Source organism: Chelonoidis abingdonii, chromosome 10, assembly GCF_003597395.2.
Source record: "Chelonoidis abingdonii isolate Lonesome George chromosome 10, CheloAbing_2.0, whole genome shotgun sequence".
Taxonomy (NCBI): domain Eukaryota; kingdom Metazoa; phylum Chordata; order Testudines; family Testudinidae; genus Chelonoidis; species Chelonoidis abingdonii.
This window is the reverse complement of record NC_133778.1, coordinates 16496355-16515574: the sequence shown is the minus strand read 5'-3', so window position 1 is coordinate 16515574 and position 19220 is coordinate 16496355. Positions and strand designations below refer to the sequence as shown.

General features: G+C 41.0%; 1 protein-coding gene across 1 annotated transcript in view; it reads left to right on the top strand.

Moving 5' to 3' along the window:
- The window catches only part of CREB1 (cAMP responsive element binding protein 1), a 52948-nt gene extending 46844 nt beyond the window's left edge, over positions 1–6104 (top strand). Inside the window, exon 8 of the mRNA XM_032765018.2 lies at positions 2842–6104. Coding sequence (XP_032620909.1) covers positions 2842–2986 — 145 coding nt within the window. The 3' untranslated portion in view covers positions 2987–6104. The remainder of the gene's footprint in view (positions 1–2841) is intronic.
- Positions 6105–19220: the final 13116 nt, after the last annotated feature.

Sequence of the window (19220 nt, the reverse complement as noted above, 5' to 3'; positions counted from 1 at the left end):
AAGATACAAGTTACAGCAAACAGAGGTAAAAATATCCTTCCAGCAAAGTACACATTCACAAGTTAAGAAAACAAACATAAGCCTAATCCGCCTTTTCTAGCTAGTACTTACTATTTTGAATGTGAGAGACTGTTTTAGAAAGATTGGAGAAAGATCTGGTTGCACGTTTGGTCCCTCTTAGCCCCAAGAGCGAACAACGAACAACACAAACAGCACAAACAAAGAGTTCCCTCCACCAAGATTTGAAAGTATCTTGTCCCCCTATTGGTCCTCTGGTCAGGTGTCAGCCAGGCTCACTGAGCTTCTTAACCCTTTACAGGTAAAAGAGACATTAACCCTTAACTATTTGTTTATGACACACAGTTTACTAGTTACACCTTAGAATATGCTTATTTCACAAAGAATAGAGATTGGAGAAGAAGCAAGTAGGATTAATGGAAACAAAGGGTTTCATAGAAAACAAAATCATAACATGCGTTGTAGATCCAAAACTCAACTAACATGATACCCCTTTGTCTGTTGAGGTACTGCTTATCTCAAAATCCTGTTCACAAGTGTTTTTCAACCAGGATAGCTGAGACTTTCTTTTCATGACCAACCCTGCTGACAGCTTGTCTCCCACACATGAAGATGTCAGGGCAGCTTTCTGTACTCCTAGATATACTAGCTCTGTCTTATGTTCTTTACCTGCAAACAGTGTTCTCTCTTCCCTGCTGTTCACCTCTTCCTGTTAATTTCTTCTGGTAAAGTCCCCACAATTTCTTCATTAGCCTTTGACTAAGTATGGAAATCGACTTCCATTGTGAGACACACAGTATACAATGGTCTGCTAGGATAAGTGTCTCCCACCTCCTTTGTGGTGTAATTTGATTTCAGGCAGAGGCACCTCCGGCAAAGAGCTGGGGGTGTCCCATTTTCTCCTTGGGAAATATGGTCATGCTGCAGCTTCAAGCTGCTGTGAGCAGAGGGGGAAAATGTGGAGCCGCAGCAGCAAAATCACAGACAGGTCACGGCTTCTGTGAATCTCTTTTTATTGACCATGACCTGTCTATGACTTTTACTAAAAATAACCATGACAAAATCTTAGCCTTAGCTGTAACTCATATGCACCTGTGTGTGCTTGCTCTGCTAGTTGGCATCAAGAGGTCCTGGGTCACGGTCATGAATTGATTTTATGGCAGTTACACAGAAGTCTTATGTAGCTTCCAGATGACATGTGAGTAGAGTAGGGGATTTGGGTTCTTTTCCTGGCTTTGCCACTGTGTGATTTTTAGACCTGTCCCATCACTCATTTATGTCAGTAGGGTTTTTCCATTGATTTTAATGGGAAATGAATCAAGCCCTTTGTGACCTTTGGTGACTAGTTTTAACCCTTCTGGTCCCCAGTTTCCTTATCTGTAAAATGGGTATGAGCTTATTTATGAACCTGACAGGGGTGGTGTGAGATCTTTTGAATGAAAGGTATTATAGAAATAGGGATCATGCCCCAACTCCACCCTCTCAAGGGATCATCAGAAGATCCAGGCCTTGTGCAGAGTGATCCAGATCATCACAGCCATGCTGTCGGAGATCCCCCAGCTGGTGGGTGACTCCAGAATTCCCCTTCAAAGAGGGAGCACACCCAGGGCAGAGACTGGCTGTCACACCCACTCTTTGTTGCATGTAAATATTGCCTTCCAAATGTCCTGGTTGCTGCAGCTTTTTACCAGATCCCAGTGCCCCCTAGCTACGTATCCTTTACAGATCTTTTATCCAGCCTTCCAGTCAGGTCTGGTACACATTTATTCATTTTGGAAGTTCTTGCCTCCGATTGCTTCAGTGCAATAATGTGGCTTTTTGACACCTGTTTTTCCTTTGCACTTTGGTGCTCATAATTTAGGAACTAGTAAAGCTTTTGCTTCAAGGATGCTTAGCACTTAGTTTGGCACTGTTGAGGTATTTTTCACTGATGCTCTTAGCATTCTGGTACCAGCACTGTGCTTAGAGGGCTGATATCTGAGTTAGGGGGCTCCAGCGCCAGTGTTTACAAAGCAGCCCTGTGGCTTACTGTGTTGAAGCTTACTTCAACCCTTCTTGGTCCGTGTATTATTGATACAATAGACACTGGTAAGATTTGAGTTGAATTGAAATGCTGATGCAGCCGTTGGTTCAGTGTTTTCTTTTCTTCAGGATCTTAAATGTCACGTCAATATAGTGTCATTGATCTGTTCAACAGAATCAGCCTGGCTGGCCAGCTTCTTCAGAGGTTGCTAAGAATGAAATGCTGTAATATTAAGTGTACAGTATCAGTAAAAGGAGGGCATTGTTAACAAGGTTTGGTACAGGTAGAGGGCAAATACATGAGTGCCTTAAGTATAGCTTCTGTTGCATTGGGTAAACAAAACTAAACATTTGTTTATCACTGCTGTCATTATTCAGTTGTGCCATAGCAAATGGATGGGTTTACTAGTAAGATCAACATTGCTCTTATGCGGGTTTTTTATTCATCTTAATCCTTATTATAGAACCCGGTGAAGTGATAGCAAAGTGATGCACTCAACACAAAGGCCACCATAGTTACGATACCACTCAGAGTTAAGTTCTAAACCAGGCAGAATTTTGTTAGTGTTTATTTGCTGCTACTTATATATTGGAGTGATCCTTGTGATTTTGATATGTTCGTGATTTGAGATGTAAATCATTATATACTTAATTTCTTCCTGAATTACAAATGCCTCTAATTCTACAGCCAGGTTCTGAAAACATTGATACTGTTTTGGCAGTTTGATCTGAACAATCAAGCTGGAAAGCAGCTCCTGGTCTCAAATCTTCTGGGTTTGAATGGCCTTTTTTGCTTTACAGGGAGGCAGCGCGTGAGTGTCGCAGGAAGAAAAAAGAATATGTGAAATGTCTAGAAAACCGAGTGGCTGTGCTTGAAAACCAGAACAAGACACTGATTGAGGAGCTGAAAGCACTTAAGGACCTTTACTGCCACAAATCAGATTAATTTTGGATCCCATTTTCACTTGTCAAGGTGGGATAGAGACTGGGTTTGCCCACAACCAGAAAGACAAAGTAAACTTTTTATTTTCTAAACATTTCTTTTTTTTCTATGCGCAAAACTGCCTGAAAGCAACTACAGAATTTAATTCGTCTGTGCTTTGCATTAAACTGTGAATGTTCAAACACTTGCCTCTATTTCTCCTCCCAAGAGATTATTTTCATCACAACTATCCTGAGCGTGAAAAAGAAGAAGAAGAAAAGACTTCTTTCTTGTGCCCCCAGCATTTTCAAGGAGTAATAATGTTCATTTGTGAAGACTTGGAGAGGGGGGCTCTTTTGTATGATTTCAAGAGTTTGTGCTGACCTCTTTTGATTGCCTTGGGGACAGAATCACCCCCATCCTCTTGGCCTGAAGTACTTTGTGGACCACATATATATAAAAGTAGGTATGGCGCGATGAAGAAGCAATAGTTGCCAAATTGATACATATTCATTATAAACAATTCAAATATATGGCTGAGTGACATGCCAAACGAAGGGAGCTCCATATACAGATTCTTAGTATGGAGAGAAAATTATTAAATTATCCCAGGAGGCTTTTTGGTGTGTCATCTGTAATCTCTCTGCCTTCTAGATTGATAAAAGCTTCTACATACCTCAGAAACCATTTCCTTTATTTGTCAGTTGTTGCTTCTTGCAGTAGGTGTATGTGTGTGTGTCTGTGTGTTCAATATTTTGAATACACTAAAAGAAATCACCAACTGAGTGAAACATCGGGATATTGGATGGGAAATGAACTCAAAGTACCCAAAGGTACAATAGTGAACAGCTTTTGTTTAGAAGACAGTTACATAGTAAACAAGAGTAATGCTTAAAGCCCTACCTGTTTTTATCCAAGACAGCTATTTCACCAATTCCATGTATAAATTCATTGATGAACATGGAATTCCTCTGAATGTCTCAGCTCTACTCAAACAAGTAGGTTATCTGCATTACTTTTATGTTGAACACTGGTTTGCTAAATTCTTTTTCAAACCCTGAGGCCTCCCTCTCTACTTAAATTCATCTTTGTAAGACAACTTCAAATATGAGGACTACAAATGTGACTAAATATTCCCTACTGAATCCCACTTTTAGGGCGAGAACTGTATTTGGGGAAAATATTGACTATGAACCTGCCCATCCTAACCATAAATGTACATAACTTATTCAGTGGATGGTTTTAATGAAAGGGCCAGATCCAGCAAACACTTTACTTATTGAGTAAAGTTGCTCACATGCGTCAGACATTTGCAGGATCGGGCCCTTGAGTATGCACTGAGGGGATAGCTATTTTTTCCAGAAATACATGGCAAGAAACAGTAGATGTATCATGTTAAAAACAGTGAGCTCTGTACTCAACATTAGGGTTTCCATTGTGTGTCAAAAAAAAATCATGCTTAGTTTGTGTATTGGCCCTTAAAAGCCAGACTGTGATGTTTTAACCTGGTCATTTGATGAAATAAGTTTGCTCTGGATCTCAGGTCCTGGTTATTATTTCAAGCTTTGTGTATATAGATGTACACACAAGACTATGGTCTGTACTAATACCTAGGCTATCTAAGTATTAGCTAATATTTTCTCCTGTTCACTCAATCTGTTTAAGGTAAAATTTCAAATTTAAGATCCTTTTAAATGGTGAGACAGCCAAGATGGCATTATAATAAACGACACTGAGAGGACTGTAACCAATTGACTCAAACAGCTGTTAGCAGTATTAAAAGTTCTGGCTTTCGCATTTGAGAGGGCATTCGGTTTCCAAGAGGTTTAAGAAAGAGCATGGTTAAACTTGTAGCACTATTGTTTAATCTTGGGTCAGAGATAACTTCAGGTCAAGTTTTGTTTGTATGTCAAATTAAATAAACTGGAACATGAACAGCAGGATTATGAAAGGATAAATTTTCAAATCTAGGATTGTCAAGTAGTTTTTATACATGGCCTATTTTTATCTGCAGTAGAGGATTGATTTTCTTTTTTTTATTTTTTATTTTTTTTAAATTTAGAGGTCACTTTGTGAGTTTAGTGATGCAAACTTAAGGAAAGCCCCCAAATTCTCAAATGTGCTTTTATTAAAATTGGCAGATTCTTTAAAGATGGAGAATACATATATTGGAGTGAATTTGTGCCCCCACTCTAGACAAAGAGCTTACTATAAATGCATGGTATTGTCTCAGAATTAGTGTTAGAAGCAGAAGCCCTGATGATATTGCAGGCATGGACTACTGATTGCCTCATTTAAACAATTATGTGTAATAACTCCAGCTCTGAGGATTAAAACAGCTTTTTAATACTCTACCTGAAGCAGGGTTTTTCCCACTACAGAACCATCTATTTGCAAAAATTTGGGTTTTGTGGTGAACCCGCACGAAATTAGTTGATGATCTCAGATCTGTTCCTTTTAGATAATTGGCACTAATTAGCACCTTTGTTAATAGTCTCTCAGCAGAGAGAGACCAATAACTGAATAGGCTGTGGATACTGAACTGTTACCCCCAGAGGTGCGACTTCCAGGACATATGGAAACATATTGACTGTGCAGTGTGGGAAAGCTCGCATTGCTAATGTCCATGCTGTACATGTCTTGTGGCTAGAATCTTCAGGGTTAACGATCCAGACCCTCAGCAGCATTAAGGTCGTGCACACAAAAAAACTAAGCCTTCTAAACTACCCAAAGATCTACAAGAATCTTTATTTTTGTACATGCAGCATTGAGGATTTGGAGACTTGGATTTCTTTAATGGAAATGAAACAAGCCAAGAATAAAAATTATCATATTAGACCGAGTACAGGGCTGGCTGAGTTTACCAGTATTTGCTTTACTATTCGCATTGGCCTAAAAGGGAAAGAAAAAGACAATGCAGGAATCCAGTAACAAACAGCAAGGTGTTGGGGGTAGTTAGCTTTTATAAATTAGGGCCATTTTGCTGTAGATCAGAACTTCTGCTGAAACTAAATGGGAGGCTTGTTTTCTATCTTACGGTTGTGAGTTTTCAAGCGTTGATAGCCTGGTTTAACTGAAGAGAGGGTTAGAAAGGGCTAGATCCATTATGTTCATAATAAACAAGAATTGATTTCAAATATAATTTTTGTAATGTCATTATTTTTCAAAACAAAGGCACCAAGCAGGCAGTTAAGATATTGTCAGAGGTGCTCTCTTAATTTAGATATTCTTGGAAAAAATACATATGTATAATATGTAATATATATATATATATATATATACACACACACAGTATATAATCTACAGCTCTGAGAGCTTTTAAGTCAGGAATGCTGAGTATTATAGTATATTGAGGTCAAACAATTTTTACTTTTGTGTGTATGTGTGAGTGTGCGCACGCTTACATTTTCAGTAGGTTTGGGCTGCATTATTCAGGCGCTTATTATTAATTTTATATTTTTGTGCTGTTGTTCAGTTACCCATTTTAAAGGATTTTATTTCATCCTTCAAGGCTATTGTGTTTTTCTTAGATGGAGATTTTGAAATAATGTAAACAATTGTTTAAAAACTCCCCCCTCCCTCAAAATTATTCACTTTTTGTGCTTTGTGTCTTTGGCAGCTATATAACAAAGGCAAAAATTATTGGAAGGGGTTTTACTAAGAAACCACTGGTAAGACTTTTTTTTTTTATATCGTGGTGTAGGGGCTATGCATTTTTATTTGACCAATGATTTCTCCAGATTTGGATAGTTGCCAGCAGCATTGCTAGTATCTGAAAGCACAATTCCAGCCAGTCATGCTCTTCAGGACAAAGTCATCTGTAGGCTTTTGGTTGTTCTATGGTTTGTCTTTGTGTCTCAGACCTACTGGCTTGTCTGGTATTAAACGTTGACCAGAAAGGTGGTGCGGTGTTTGGAACCATACAAAGACTCAGGAAAAAATAAAGGTTAATTTAACAAGGACAAACCCCCTTATGCGTAACATTTCTGATCTAAATTTGTACTACCATTTTTTAATCTGGGCTTCCAGTAGACAGCAGCTGCAGGCAGTCATCTGTTAATTAAAACTGATCTCCGCTTATTTTTAAAACAGACAGCAGGTGCTTTTTGCAGGTTAAAGCAAGAACAAGTCTACACTCTAAAGTAAGTTCATTATCAGTGGTCACAAACCTGTGGCAGTTATAGGAGGGTTTATCTGCATTTCTGAGATCCTGTTTGTATTGCCATTTTTTGCCCTGAGAACAGAGTTAGTGACAGACCATTCGCCAGTGATCTAAAGGAAAGGTTGTATATTTATTTTTGTTACGTGATATGCTTTGTAAATGTTTGATAAAATGTGCACTTTGACAAAAAGAAAAATACCTTAGAGCAATTGGATATTGGCTTTGCTTGATAAGCTCCCTGACATGGTTATTACAGACCTACCTACCTGTTTGTGACTCTCACTCCTCTCCACAGATCTGTTGACTCTTTCATGAAGAGCTTTCAGCATGAAGCCTCTTAGCACCTGACTTTCAGCAGGGGCTATTTCAAAATGGCAGGGGATCTGAACTGGCAGTACCAGAAGGCTAGATATCAGGGTGTAATGTAAAAATCTCATTCTGTCTCTTAGGAACACGTACAGGACGAATGTTAAATTATTTTTAGACAGAACAGAACTAGTTCAAAGAACTCAAGTGAGAAAGGGGAATTCATTTGGAAGGGAAACTGAAACCTTTTCAGTCACGTTAGTCCTGTGTCCCCCGTTTGAGATATAGCTGCACATTTCCGGAGCTGCATCCCAAGAAAACAAATGCAAAAGGACTTACAGATTCTACATACCAGGACATGGAGGTGCTTCTAATAATAACACGCCCATTCAGCTTTTTTAAAAAAAAAAAAGCACAGCTAACTCTCTCTTGCAGTGGCAATGAGGGGAATTAATGACTTAGCTATACCCTGGATCCTTGTAATGTGAGCTTTTCAAATGTCCTGTACATATACGGTTTGTGTGGACTGTGACTAAGGAGTGGTTTCTTGATCTTCTGACTTTGCTAGTTATAAAAGATACTGATCCGAGAGGGACCTGTACGTATCATAAAGCTGAGCTAGTTTGGGAGGATTCAATGTGATATACAGACAGGGTCCTGAAGTTCCAGCTGGCATTTGCTCATGGTAGGTTCAGCTCTGTTGATGGATGTAGCTTGAATATTTCTGTATCTTTAGGGAAGAGGGACCAGATTCAGTTTGCAAAAAGGGTTTATATTTCAGGTTTTTCAGCTTGCAGTGTTTTCTGTAAGTGTATTTAAATCATAGCCTGTGAAGAGAATTGAACAGGCAAATTTGCCTAGCACAAATTAAAGACCTTGACCTGTCTACATTCTGGTACTGCAAGTTCAGGTCCCAGCTGCACTTTTTGGCTCACTATATAAGATGGTAATTTTAGATCTCGTTCTCACCAGCAAGAAATAGGGAAAGTTTACTGTCCTCAGGAGACATACATTGGGCAGGGAAGAGGGTGGGGGTAGGGGGCTAATGATCCAAGGTTAGCATGTTTAACATAAGCTGACCGTTTGCTGTACTTGTGACTTGGAAGCATACTGTTATCAAAATCCGTTAGTTGAGTCTCAGCCTTAGGCAGCATCTCTATGAAGTAAGGGGAAATCTGGGATAACACGAAGTGGGGAACCAACAAGAAAAGGGTCTTGTGCCCATTGGCCATCTGCAAATGGTTAAAGTTAAGAATCGGCGACAGCAGGATGCTCTACCCAAGTTGTATCTTATCCAGGTGCCACTCCATTGTGTGTTTAATGAAATTATTTATATTTAAAAAGAAATAAAATTATAGAACTGCAAATTTGTATGAAATTTAACACTCTGCTGCTCGTATGGACTTTCTGTGGTGAGGAAGGGAAGGGGCAGAGAGAGGTGGGAACTAGCAACTGTTCCCACATACCCCGCACAGACTTGTCCACATATCATTTGTTCATGTCAGAAATAAATCATTTCTAGGCCAGATTTGTAATTTGAAATGTTTTTAGAACAATGTTTTTCAGGGAGGTTTCTAGAGCAAGGATTATTATTAACTATTGTTGTTGTTTTTTTAATTTAAGATGGCGAGGGTAAAGCTCACCTCACCCCATTTCTGATCCTTTACCCAAAACTATCAGCACAAAACAGGGTATTTCAGCCTTAACTCCAGCATTTCTGTGGGAGTTAAATTACTAAACAAAGAAACCTTGATGCGGGAAATAAGTTCCTATTACAATTCCCTACATTCTAGAAACATCCCTGCTTTAATTTTTTTTTACTTAATCTTTTTGTGCTTTATCTGTGTTTAAAAAAAAAATTGTACTGAGTTATAATGCATTTTATTAACACTATGTACATATTAGCTGCTTTGTGTTTCAGAATGGTAGTAATTGCTTTGTACATTAAAGTGATCCTTGTGAATTTGTGAATTATTGTCATAAAGAAGTGCTTTTTCTTACTGTAATCTTTGTGGTATGAACTGTCATAAATCCCTTTTTACACAAACATTGATGTGCAGTCACATAAATATGCTTTTAAAAACTCTCCAAGTCTCTTCTTTGAGGAGGAGGTTCCATTTAGACTGTGTTGCAAACAGCAGCTACAAAGCAGTTAGGTAAGAACGTAACCGTATTTGATCAGAACAGTGGTTCAAATAATCCTGTATCTTCTCTCTCTGAGTAGCCTGTACTAGCCGTTTCAGAGGGAGATGCAAGAAATCCTGCTGTAGGCTGTTATGGGATAACCTGCCCATAGGGAACTAATTAAACTTAATTAGTTTAAATTAATTAAAGATTGGTTTCTATCCTGAAGCACAAGGTTTAATATTCCTTCCAAAAAAACCTAGGCTTTTTTATTATTTTTAATCCTCTGCTATTTTCTCTCTTTCTAAAGGTCTAATCCTTTTTTTTGAAACCTACCGTCATAGTGGCAGGGAGTTCTATGGGATAACTGTGTGTTGTATGGAAAAGGTATTTCCTTTTATCGGGTTTAAATGCGTTGCCTTTCAGTGTAAAACCTATAGTATTGTTTTAATCTAGTACTATCCAAAGTAATAATAGAGAGACAAGGTGGCTGAGGTAAAATCTTTTATTGGACCAGCTTCTGTTGGTCAGAGAGACAAGCTTTTGGGCTGAAGAACGGCTCTGTGTAAGCTCAAAAGCTTGTTTCCTTCATCAACAGAGATTAGTCCAATAACAGATATTACCCCTCACTCACTTGTCTCTCTAATATTCTGGGACCATCATGGCTAAAATACTGCAAAGTAATAATGTGGGGCAGAACAAAATACAGGGAGGCACTGAGATCATCCAGAGATCGGGACTGGGTTAGGTAATCTACAGATTTAAGTCAAACAGTGAGGGTAAAAGCCAGTGGACCAAATTCAGCACTGCTGTAAGCAGATGCCTCTCCATTAAGGTCAGCAGAGTGCAGTGAAGTCCTCCATCCCCTTTCCATGGCTGGTTTTCAGTGACCACATAATTTCTTAATGGAACATTTTTCTTTTGAAAATCCACCATCCCATCTATGAGAGGGTGACAGCAGGGCTTAAACCCCAGGAGTACTAAAGTAAAACTTGGCTCGAATTTCATCGTGAAGGAAGTCAGGGAACCTTATATCATATTCAGGTAGTGGTGGTAACTGCTAGGCAGCATGATGGTAACTTTGTTTTGCATGCTACAGAAATGCTACTACAGTTACATAGCTTTTGCTGGCAAAAATATTAAAATTTGCATCTGTGTTACATGGCTTTGCTTTCCTGCTTTCCTGAGTAGAATGGGTCTTTTGTCCTGACCGAAAAATACTTGCACAAGATGCAGTTTTTTCCTATATTATTAAGGCCAAATTCTGCCCTCAGTTTTAGCCACACCACCTTATTGAAAACAGCTGCCTGGATGTAGCAGGGAATAGGATTTGGTCCTTATGGTGTAAATATTTTTAAAGCATATTCTTAATGACATTTCAAACAAGTTCACTCCTTTATTAAATGTCACGCTGGAAGATTTCAGTAGCGGCCCCAAGGCTTCATAGCAATGAATGCTGGTCAATGTCCTGACAACCTCCCTGGCTTGGATCCTATGGTTTTAACTGACCAGGAATTTCCTAATGGAATATTTGTCTTTTTAAAATTCATTACCCCATCAGTGGGAGAGTTACAATAGAGTCCCAGTGCAACGTAAAACTCCCATTGACTTCAACAGGACTCCTACAGTGACACGCATGGGAGTCTTGCACAGGTAAAAAAAATTCATCCTGAAATCCAAGTCTGTGCCCTAAACACACAAAGGAGAAACCAAAGGTGAGTTCACCTGGGATTATGTAACTTGATTTTCCTGCTGTCATCCATTCCATTAGAATGCTAGTGCATGCCCAGACAGATGTACCCAAAAGACATCCATATTGACTTCTGTAGCGCTAGAGGGGAAAGCAGCAACATAAAAATTGTCAATGAAATCTGATTACTTTATAGAACACATAGTCAATGGTATTGCTAAAATGACTAATTGGGATATATTAATAATCTAATACCAATCGGAGTCACTTGTCCTAGATTCCAGATTTTATTAATCTCACATAGGATGTGTAGAATCCTGAGGTCCCTTCTCAAAGCCCTTGCAGGGCTTAATATTTTTGTATTTAATGAAAATCAAAACCATACTTGTCCACCTTCCCTTTAGTTTCTTTGGATCTATTGGCTAAACATTTGGAGGAGTTTTTTCTTGTTTTTAATTTCTAAACATGATAGCTCTTTAAATAGAATTAACTGTCTCTTTTTTAACCATCTGCTATGCTCATTACACTTAAAAGTTAACTGCTTCATTGATTGAATTGCCTTTTTCTTTTACACATTCTTTACTCAGCATTAACTTGAATCTTTCACCTTTTTTTACTTTTTTAAACACTCTTCTTTTCAACTGATTCTTTCACTTTGCATTTTCTTTTTGCCCACCAGTTTTCTCACAGGTCTGGATGGGGCCAAAATACTATTAACGCTTCTACCTGGGGAGACTTGGATGGCACCTGTGTTCTCTTTTGCTCTTGCTAGCTCAACAGTGCAACTTAATTTAAAAGCAAAAGCAGGTCCCCTTCACAACTGATGAAACTGCCATTCAGCTCCCCTGGATACACGGTTGCCAGGATCCATCCAAACGGTAAAAAGCAGTTTTATTCTTTACAGCCACTCTGTACAAGTGGCATTGTTAGGTTCCCTTATTGTCATGTCTTGATGTCCATAACAAATATGTTGCACTTCCAGTGGGGAAAAAATCCTTTTGTTCAGTTCAAGTTGGGACTCTGAAAATCAGGTTGCTTTCAAAAATAATAGTTGTGTAGGACAAATTGTCATCAGTGGAAATCCTCTTCCCCCCCCCTCCCCACAATCCCCCAAGCCTGTTGCCTCAAAAGGGCATTCCCAGCAGTAACTCAGCAGAGCGCAGTACAAAATGGGTGGCTGATGATACAAACGGAATCCACCACCATGTCTTGCCTGAAGAATAAAACTATGGGGTTTTTCTGTAACTAAAGTCAGCAGCTGTGACTCTGAACACACCCAAGGGGCACATCTGTTAAGAAAGTAGGTGCTGCTTTCATGTGGGTGGTTTTCAGCAGAAATGCATGTATATGTCATGCACACACATTCCAGCCATTGGCCCTAACAAAGCCACCAGATTCTCTGTGGATTCCTACAGCCCGCTTACCCTTTACTGTTAATGGGTGGGCAATCGTCTATTACAGCAGATATCAAACTGGGGGTCACAACCCCAAAGTAGGTCATGATCCTGTTTTAATGGGGTTGTCAAGGCTGGCAATAGACTTGCTGGGGCCCAAGCCTGAGCCCCACGGCCTGGAGCCAAAGCTGGAGGGCTTCAGCCCTGTGCGGTTGAGGTCAAGTTACAGGCCCCCCACCCAGGGCTGAAGTCCTTGGGCTTCGACTTCGGCTTCCCCCTTCCCCTGGGGTGGTGGGGCTCAGGCTTCAGTCCCCTGCTCCTGGGGTCGTGTAGCAATTTTTGTTGTCAGAAGGGAGTTGTGGTGCAATGAAGTTTGAGAACCTCTGGTCTATTAAAAAACACCTCAAAGTCAGTCAATGATTTCCTTGGACTGCTATTGACAGTCAAATTGGTTACCATCTTCTGTGTCGGACGAAATGAGATACAACCTAAGACAAGCAAGGTAGGGGCTAGATCTGAGGGCTGGTCTACACTACGGGGGAAAATCGATCTCAGATACGCAACTTCAGCTACGTGAATAGCTGAAGCCGAAGTATCTAAGATCGAATTACTCACCGTCTTCACGGTGCGGGATCGATGTCCGCAGCTCCCCATGTCGACTCCGCAACTCGGTTTGGGTTGGTGGAGTTCTGGAATCGATATAAGCGCGTTCGGGGATCGATATATCACGTCTAGATGAGACGCGATATATCGATCCCCGAGCAATTGATTGCTACCCGTCAATACGGCAGGTAGTGAAGACGTAGCCTCAGACTTGGCTGTCTGATACTTTGTGGTTGTCCTCTGTAACAGGGCAGCTGGTCCCTTCCATGAAATCAGGCCCAGCTTTCCTCATCCAGTTGCCTAAGGGCACTGACCGAGTGCCGGACGCTCAGCGATGGATGCTCTGAAGGAGAGTTCAGAACTCAGACTCCTGAGACAGTGCTCAGAAGAAGTGCAGAGCTGGGCTGAGAGCTACACAGGGGGATGCCTCCAAAGAAGAGAGTGGTCAGAGTGCCCTGGTTAAGCCGCAGAGCCAGATCAGGCTGGTGAAAGCAAAAGGCAGAAAGGCAGTCGGGGTCACCTACAAACTTCCCCAGGCCAGAAAGGGCTGAACGTGGCGGAGGAAGATGCCTCTTGGCTCCCTGAGCTGGAGAGCTGAAGGTTGAGGCATGAAGGAGGAGTACGACAGCTGTCGTCTCTGGGCAAGAGCTAGAATCAGACCTGAGAATGAAAGTGGGCAGAGAAGCACCCCAGCTGGACAGGGTGAGGCATGGTGAGTGACATCAGAGCTGTACCTGAGAGCTGGAGCAAGTGGTGAGAGATGCTGGAGCTGTACTATTGTGAAGCATGGTGAGATGCCGGAGCTGTACAGGAGAGCTGCAGTGTGCTGATGCCAGATAGCCTGTTGGGACTTGAAAGATTGACTGTACTATTTAGACTGTGCGGGGAGGGTTAGATTATGGTTGTGGACTTTTTTTTTGTAATAAATTAACGCTGCAGAGGGCTATTTATACCTGGAAACAAAGGCATGGCATTAATGGGGACGCTGCAAGAAAGGGGACACTGAGGCAGGTGCCCTAGTTGTACTATGGCCTGCCACAGGAGGGCTCCCCCGAAGAAGAGCCACCATATGACAGCCTCGAACAAAGGCGGGGGCAGAGAGGTAGCCAAAATGAGTTGTGTATTAATCTATGTATGGCAAAGTTCAGTCAGTCACTATCCTTTTTAATTTCTTTACACTTAAAAGTAACTCTCATCCCACAAGCAAAGAACAACTCCCTATGTGGATATGTGTTCTGGGTGGCTTCTTATTGCCTCCTACATCCAATTTAAAAGGGAGGGAATTCAACCACATCGCTTCCCCGCTCCCCAAATATCCTGCAGAGATGTTAGCTGAGTGAACCAGCAGCACACAGCTAGGGGGCAGAAGAGAACAGCAGTAAACTCTAACTAGAGACAACAGCAGCGTGAGTGCCTGGTCTACACTGGGGTGGGGTGGGGGGGTCGATCTAAGATACACTTCAGCTACGAGAATAGCTGTATCTTAGGCCAGGTCTACACGACGAGATAAAATCGATTTTAGATACGCAATTTCAGCTACGAGAATAGCGTAGCTGAAATCAAATATCTAAAATCGATTTACTCACCCGTCTTCACCGCGCGGGATCGATGTCCGCGGCTCGCCATGTCGAATCCGGAAATCCGTTCATCTTGGTGGAGTTCCGGAATCGATCTAAGCGCGCTCAGGGATCGATATATCCCATCTAGATGAGACGTGATATATCGATCCCTGAGCAATCGATTGTAACGCGCCGATATGGCGCGTAGTCTAGACGTGGCCTTAGATCGACTTAAAATCACTTACTTCGCGTCTTCACAGCGCAGGATCAACAGCCACAGCTCCCCAGTCGACTTTGCTTCCGCCTCTCGCACTGCTGGAGTTCAGCAGTCAAAGGGAGAGTGATCGGGGATCGATTTGTCACATCTACACTACACGCACAATTGCCACTCAACAAACAGATGGCAAAGTTGCAAAGACACACATAGACATTGAGTGCAGCCTGTGCGGGTGCTGAGGACAGCAAATGCTACCACTGCTTCTCATCGGCGGAAAACGTATTTTGACACCTAGGACAGAAGGTTCCTGTCTGGTTTTGAGCCTCTTCCTTCCCTCCGGGGCAAGTTTCTGATCTGAACTCCACTTTACAATCGTGAGTGGACTGACTGACACACGTCTGCGCCACAGCTGACAATAGAAAGTTGTGACCTGCATCAGTTGCTTTCCAACAGGCACTGAAAAGCAGTGGTGCCCCACGCTACGCTCTGAAGGAGAGCAAACAAGCCATCTGTACCCGTCCTGGAGTGCAGTATACTGATATGCAACAGCTAAGCTGACCTGGACAGGTAATTCAGCTCTTTCCTCTGGTAAGTACAAAGAAAATGAGAGAGGGTGGCAGCTTTAATTCTCAGATGCTGGCTGGCCTGAAGCAGTCAGTGCTCTCAGGAGTTGAAGTAGAGTTCAGCAGCATCTTCCACTGGCCATCAATAATTACAATCCTTTGCTCCCATTTGCCGTTTCTCTGCACCTCATGTAGTCACTAACGCCAGTGCCAAGTGGGTGCACAGCACAGCCGAATCAGGATGGCGGGGTCTCATGCTCCCTTTGCAATGCGAAGAACTACACGAGGTGCAGGGAAACAGAATCAGGCCCCTGGTGAACAGACCTCACTTTTCCCAGTATGAATACAGAGCTGCGTGGAGTAGCACTTGACACACACATGTCACGCTTGCCAGCCACTATGTAACTTGTTTTGTTTCTGCTAGATCAGCATTTCTGCTACAGCTGATGACCACAAATCCCCTACCATCATCTGGGTCGCCATTAACGCCTATTCCCTGGTTGGAGCCCAGAGCACATGAATTCAGCCCCTTTTTCTGTTCCACCATAGCAGGTAAGGGAAGCTGGACCATTACAACCCTCTGACTTCAGTGTAAACTCTGGGAGGAGCTGGGGGGAAGTCTGAAAACTTTTGCTGCAAGTTGTTAAATAATTAGCAAAAGTGACACAAACCCCTGGGTTTTAAGTTTGTGTCAAACTGTTCTCCAGTTGGAAAGTTCCTCTTTGCACCAAGATCTAGTATGGAGGCTACTTGTTTATTCCAGGGTGTGGGACAGCCTCGCTGCATTAAGGTTACTACATCGTGTCAGTCGTTTCCAAGTGGCAACATACAGATGCAGATGCCCACAGCACTAAGCACTGAAAGACCCTAAGCACAGAACCCACAGAACCGGAAGGGACCTCGAGAGGTCGTCTAGTCCACTCCCCTGCACTCAAGGCAGGACTAAGTATTCTGCAATGGGGCTACCCATAGGCTTAATATTAAGCACAAAATTAAATGTTTTACTGGATCAAAGTAGGGCTATCAAGCGATTTAAAAAAATAATCACGATTAATTGCACTGTTAAAGCATAATAGAATACCATTTATTTAAATATCTTTGGATGTTTTCTACATTTTCAGATATATTGGTTTCAATTAACACATAGAATACAAAGTGTACAGTGCTCACTGTATATTTATTTTTTATTACAAATATTTGCACAGTAAAAAACAAAAGGAATAGCATTTTTCAGTCCACCTAATACAAATACTGCAGTGCAATCTCTTTATCGTGAAAGTGCAACTTATAAATATAAGAGAACTAGATAAATTCATGGAGCTTAAGTCCATTAATGGCTATTAGCCAGGATGGGTAAGGAACAGTGTCCCTAGCCTCTGTTTGTCAGAGGGTGCAGCTGGATGGCAGGAAAGAATCACTTGATCATTCCCTGTTAAGTTCACTCCCTCTGGGGCACCTGGCATTGGCCACTGTCAGTAGACAGGATGCTGGGCTGGATGTACCCTTGGTCTGACCCAATATGGCCATTTTTAAAATAGAATTATGTACAAAAAAATAACTGCACTCAAAAATAAAACAATGTAAAACTTTAGAGTCTACAAATCCACTCAGTCCTACTTCTTGTTCAGCCAATCACTCAAACAAGTTTGTTTACATTTTCAGGAGATAATGCTGCCCGCTTCTTGTTTACAAAAAGGTGTTTGCATGACACCGTTGTAGCTGGCGTTGCAAGATATTTACATGCCAGACGTACTAAAGAGTCATATGTCCCTTCCTTTTTCAACGGCCATTCCAGAGGACTTGCGTCCATGCTGATGATGGGTTCTGCTAGATAACAAGCCAAAGCAGGGCAGACTGACGCATGTTCATTTTCATCATCTGAGTCAGAGGCCACCAGCAGAAAGCTGATTTTTTTTTTATTTTTTTTTTTTGGTAGTTTGGGTCCTGTAGTTTCTGCATCGAAGTGTTGCTCTTTTAAGAGATCTGAAAGCATGCTCCACACCCTGTCCCAATCAGATTTTGGAAGGCACTTCAGATTCTTAAACCTTGGGTTGAGTGCTGTATCTACCTTTAGAAATCTCACATTGGTACCTTCTTTGCGTTTTGTCAAATCTGCTGTGAAAATGTTCTTAAAACGAACAACATGGGCTGGGTTATTATCTGAGATTGCTATAATATGAAATATATGGCAGAATGCAGGTAAAATAGAGCAGGAGACATACAATTCTTCCCCAAGAAGTTCAGTCACAAACTTAATTAAAGCATTCTTTTAAACGAGCGCCATCAGCATGGAAGCATGTCCTCTGGAATGGTGGCTGCAGCATGAAGGGGCATACAAGGCTAAGAGGGGTGAAAACATTATCTAAGTTAAATCTGTTCTTATCAGTTTAATATCTGGCACATAAATACCTTGCAATGCTGGCTACAAAAGTCCATGTGAATGCCTATTCTCACTTTCAGGTAACATTGTAAACAAGAAGTGGACAGCATTGTCTCTTGCAAATGTAAAAAAACATATTTGTCTGAGTGATTGGTTGAACAAGAAGTAGGACTGAGTGGACTTGTAGGCTCTAAAGTTTTACATTGTTTTATTTTTAAGTGCAGTTATGGAACAAAAAAAATCTACATTTGTAAGTTGCACTTTCAGGATAAAGAGATTGTACTACAGTACTTATATGAGGTGATATCACTTTTGCAGTGCAAATATTTGTAATAAAAAATAATTCAAGTGAGCACTGTATACATTGTGTTGTGTTGTAAATAAAATCAATATATTTGAAAATGTAGAAAAACTTCCAAAAATATTTAACACATTTCAATTGGTATTCTATTGTTTAATAATGCAATTAAAAGTGCAATTAATCCCAATTAATTTTAACTGCGATTAATTTTTTTGAGTTAATCGTGTGAGTTAACTGCAATTAATCGACAACCCTAGTTCAAAGCTCTTTGCAGGATCAAGCCCTAAATGTACAGTGATGACAGATCAAGGGTGTGAGAGGAATAAGGGTAGACAGCACTGGAAATTAGGCTAATTGGGAGGTAATTGAAAGCCAGAATCTGGAGGCTAGCCATGCACCTGGGAAGAGAATGTGAATGTTCTACAGTTTTCTTAACACTGCTCAGCTGACCCACAAGCTGACTTACAGAATGAGCTTTATTTGCTGTTAAATTATGGCTTATGATTTAGAGGTGTGGTGTTTTTATTGAAGATGCAGTTTTCCCATCACCTAACCGGAATTAATATTTGTTTTTATTATGCTGGTTTTCTTTGAGCAATATGTCTACAGCTTTAGTGATGCCTTGTGACGTGTGAATTACAAGAAAATATTCCTAAGAACAGATCCACAGACTAGTGCATTTCAGGTCACGTCCTCGTTCATTGCTTAAAATTAACATTCTTAACAGATCACTTCTGAGTAATCTTCAATGCCGAGAAATAAGAACTATGGCCCCAGTTCAGCTGGTGGAAATGGACCCAGGAAAAACAGCTTAGCACAGGCTTGATTGGGACTTAAGCACATGCTGAAAATTCTTTTGTGAACTGGGGCCTTTATAAATTGAGCATAAAATAGACAAAAGTATTTCGAGTAAGAAACTGTGTATTTTTTATGCTTTACAAATACATTTGGAGATCTTG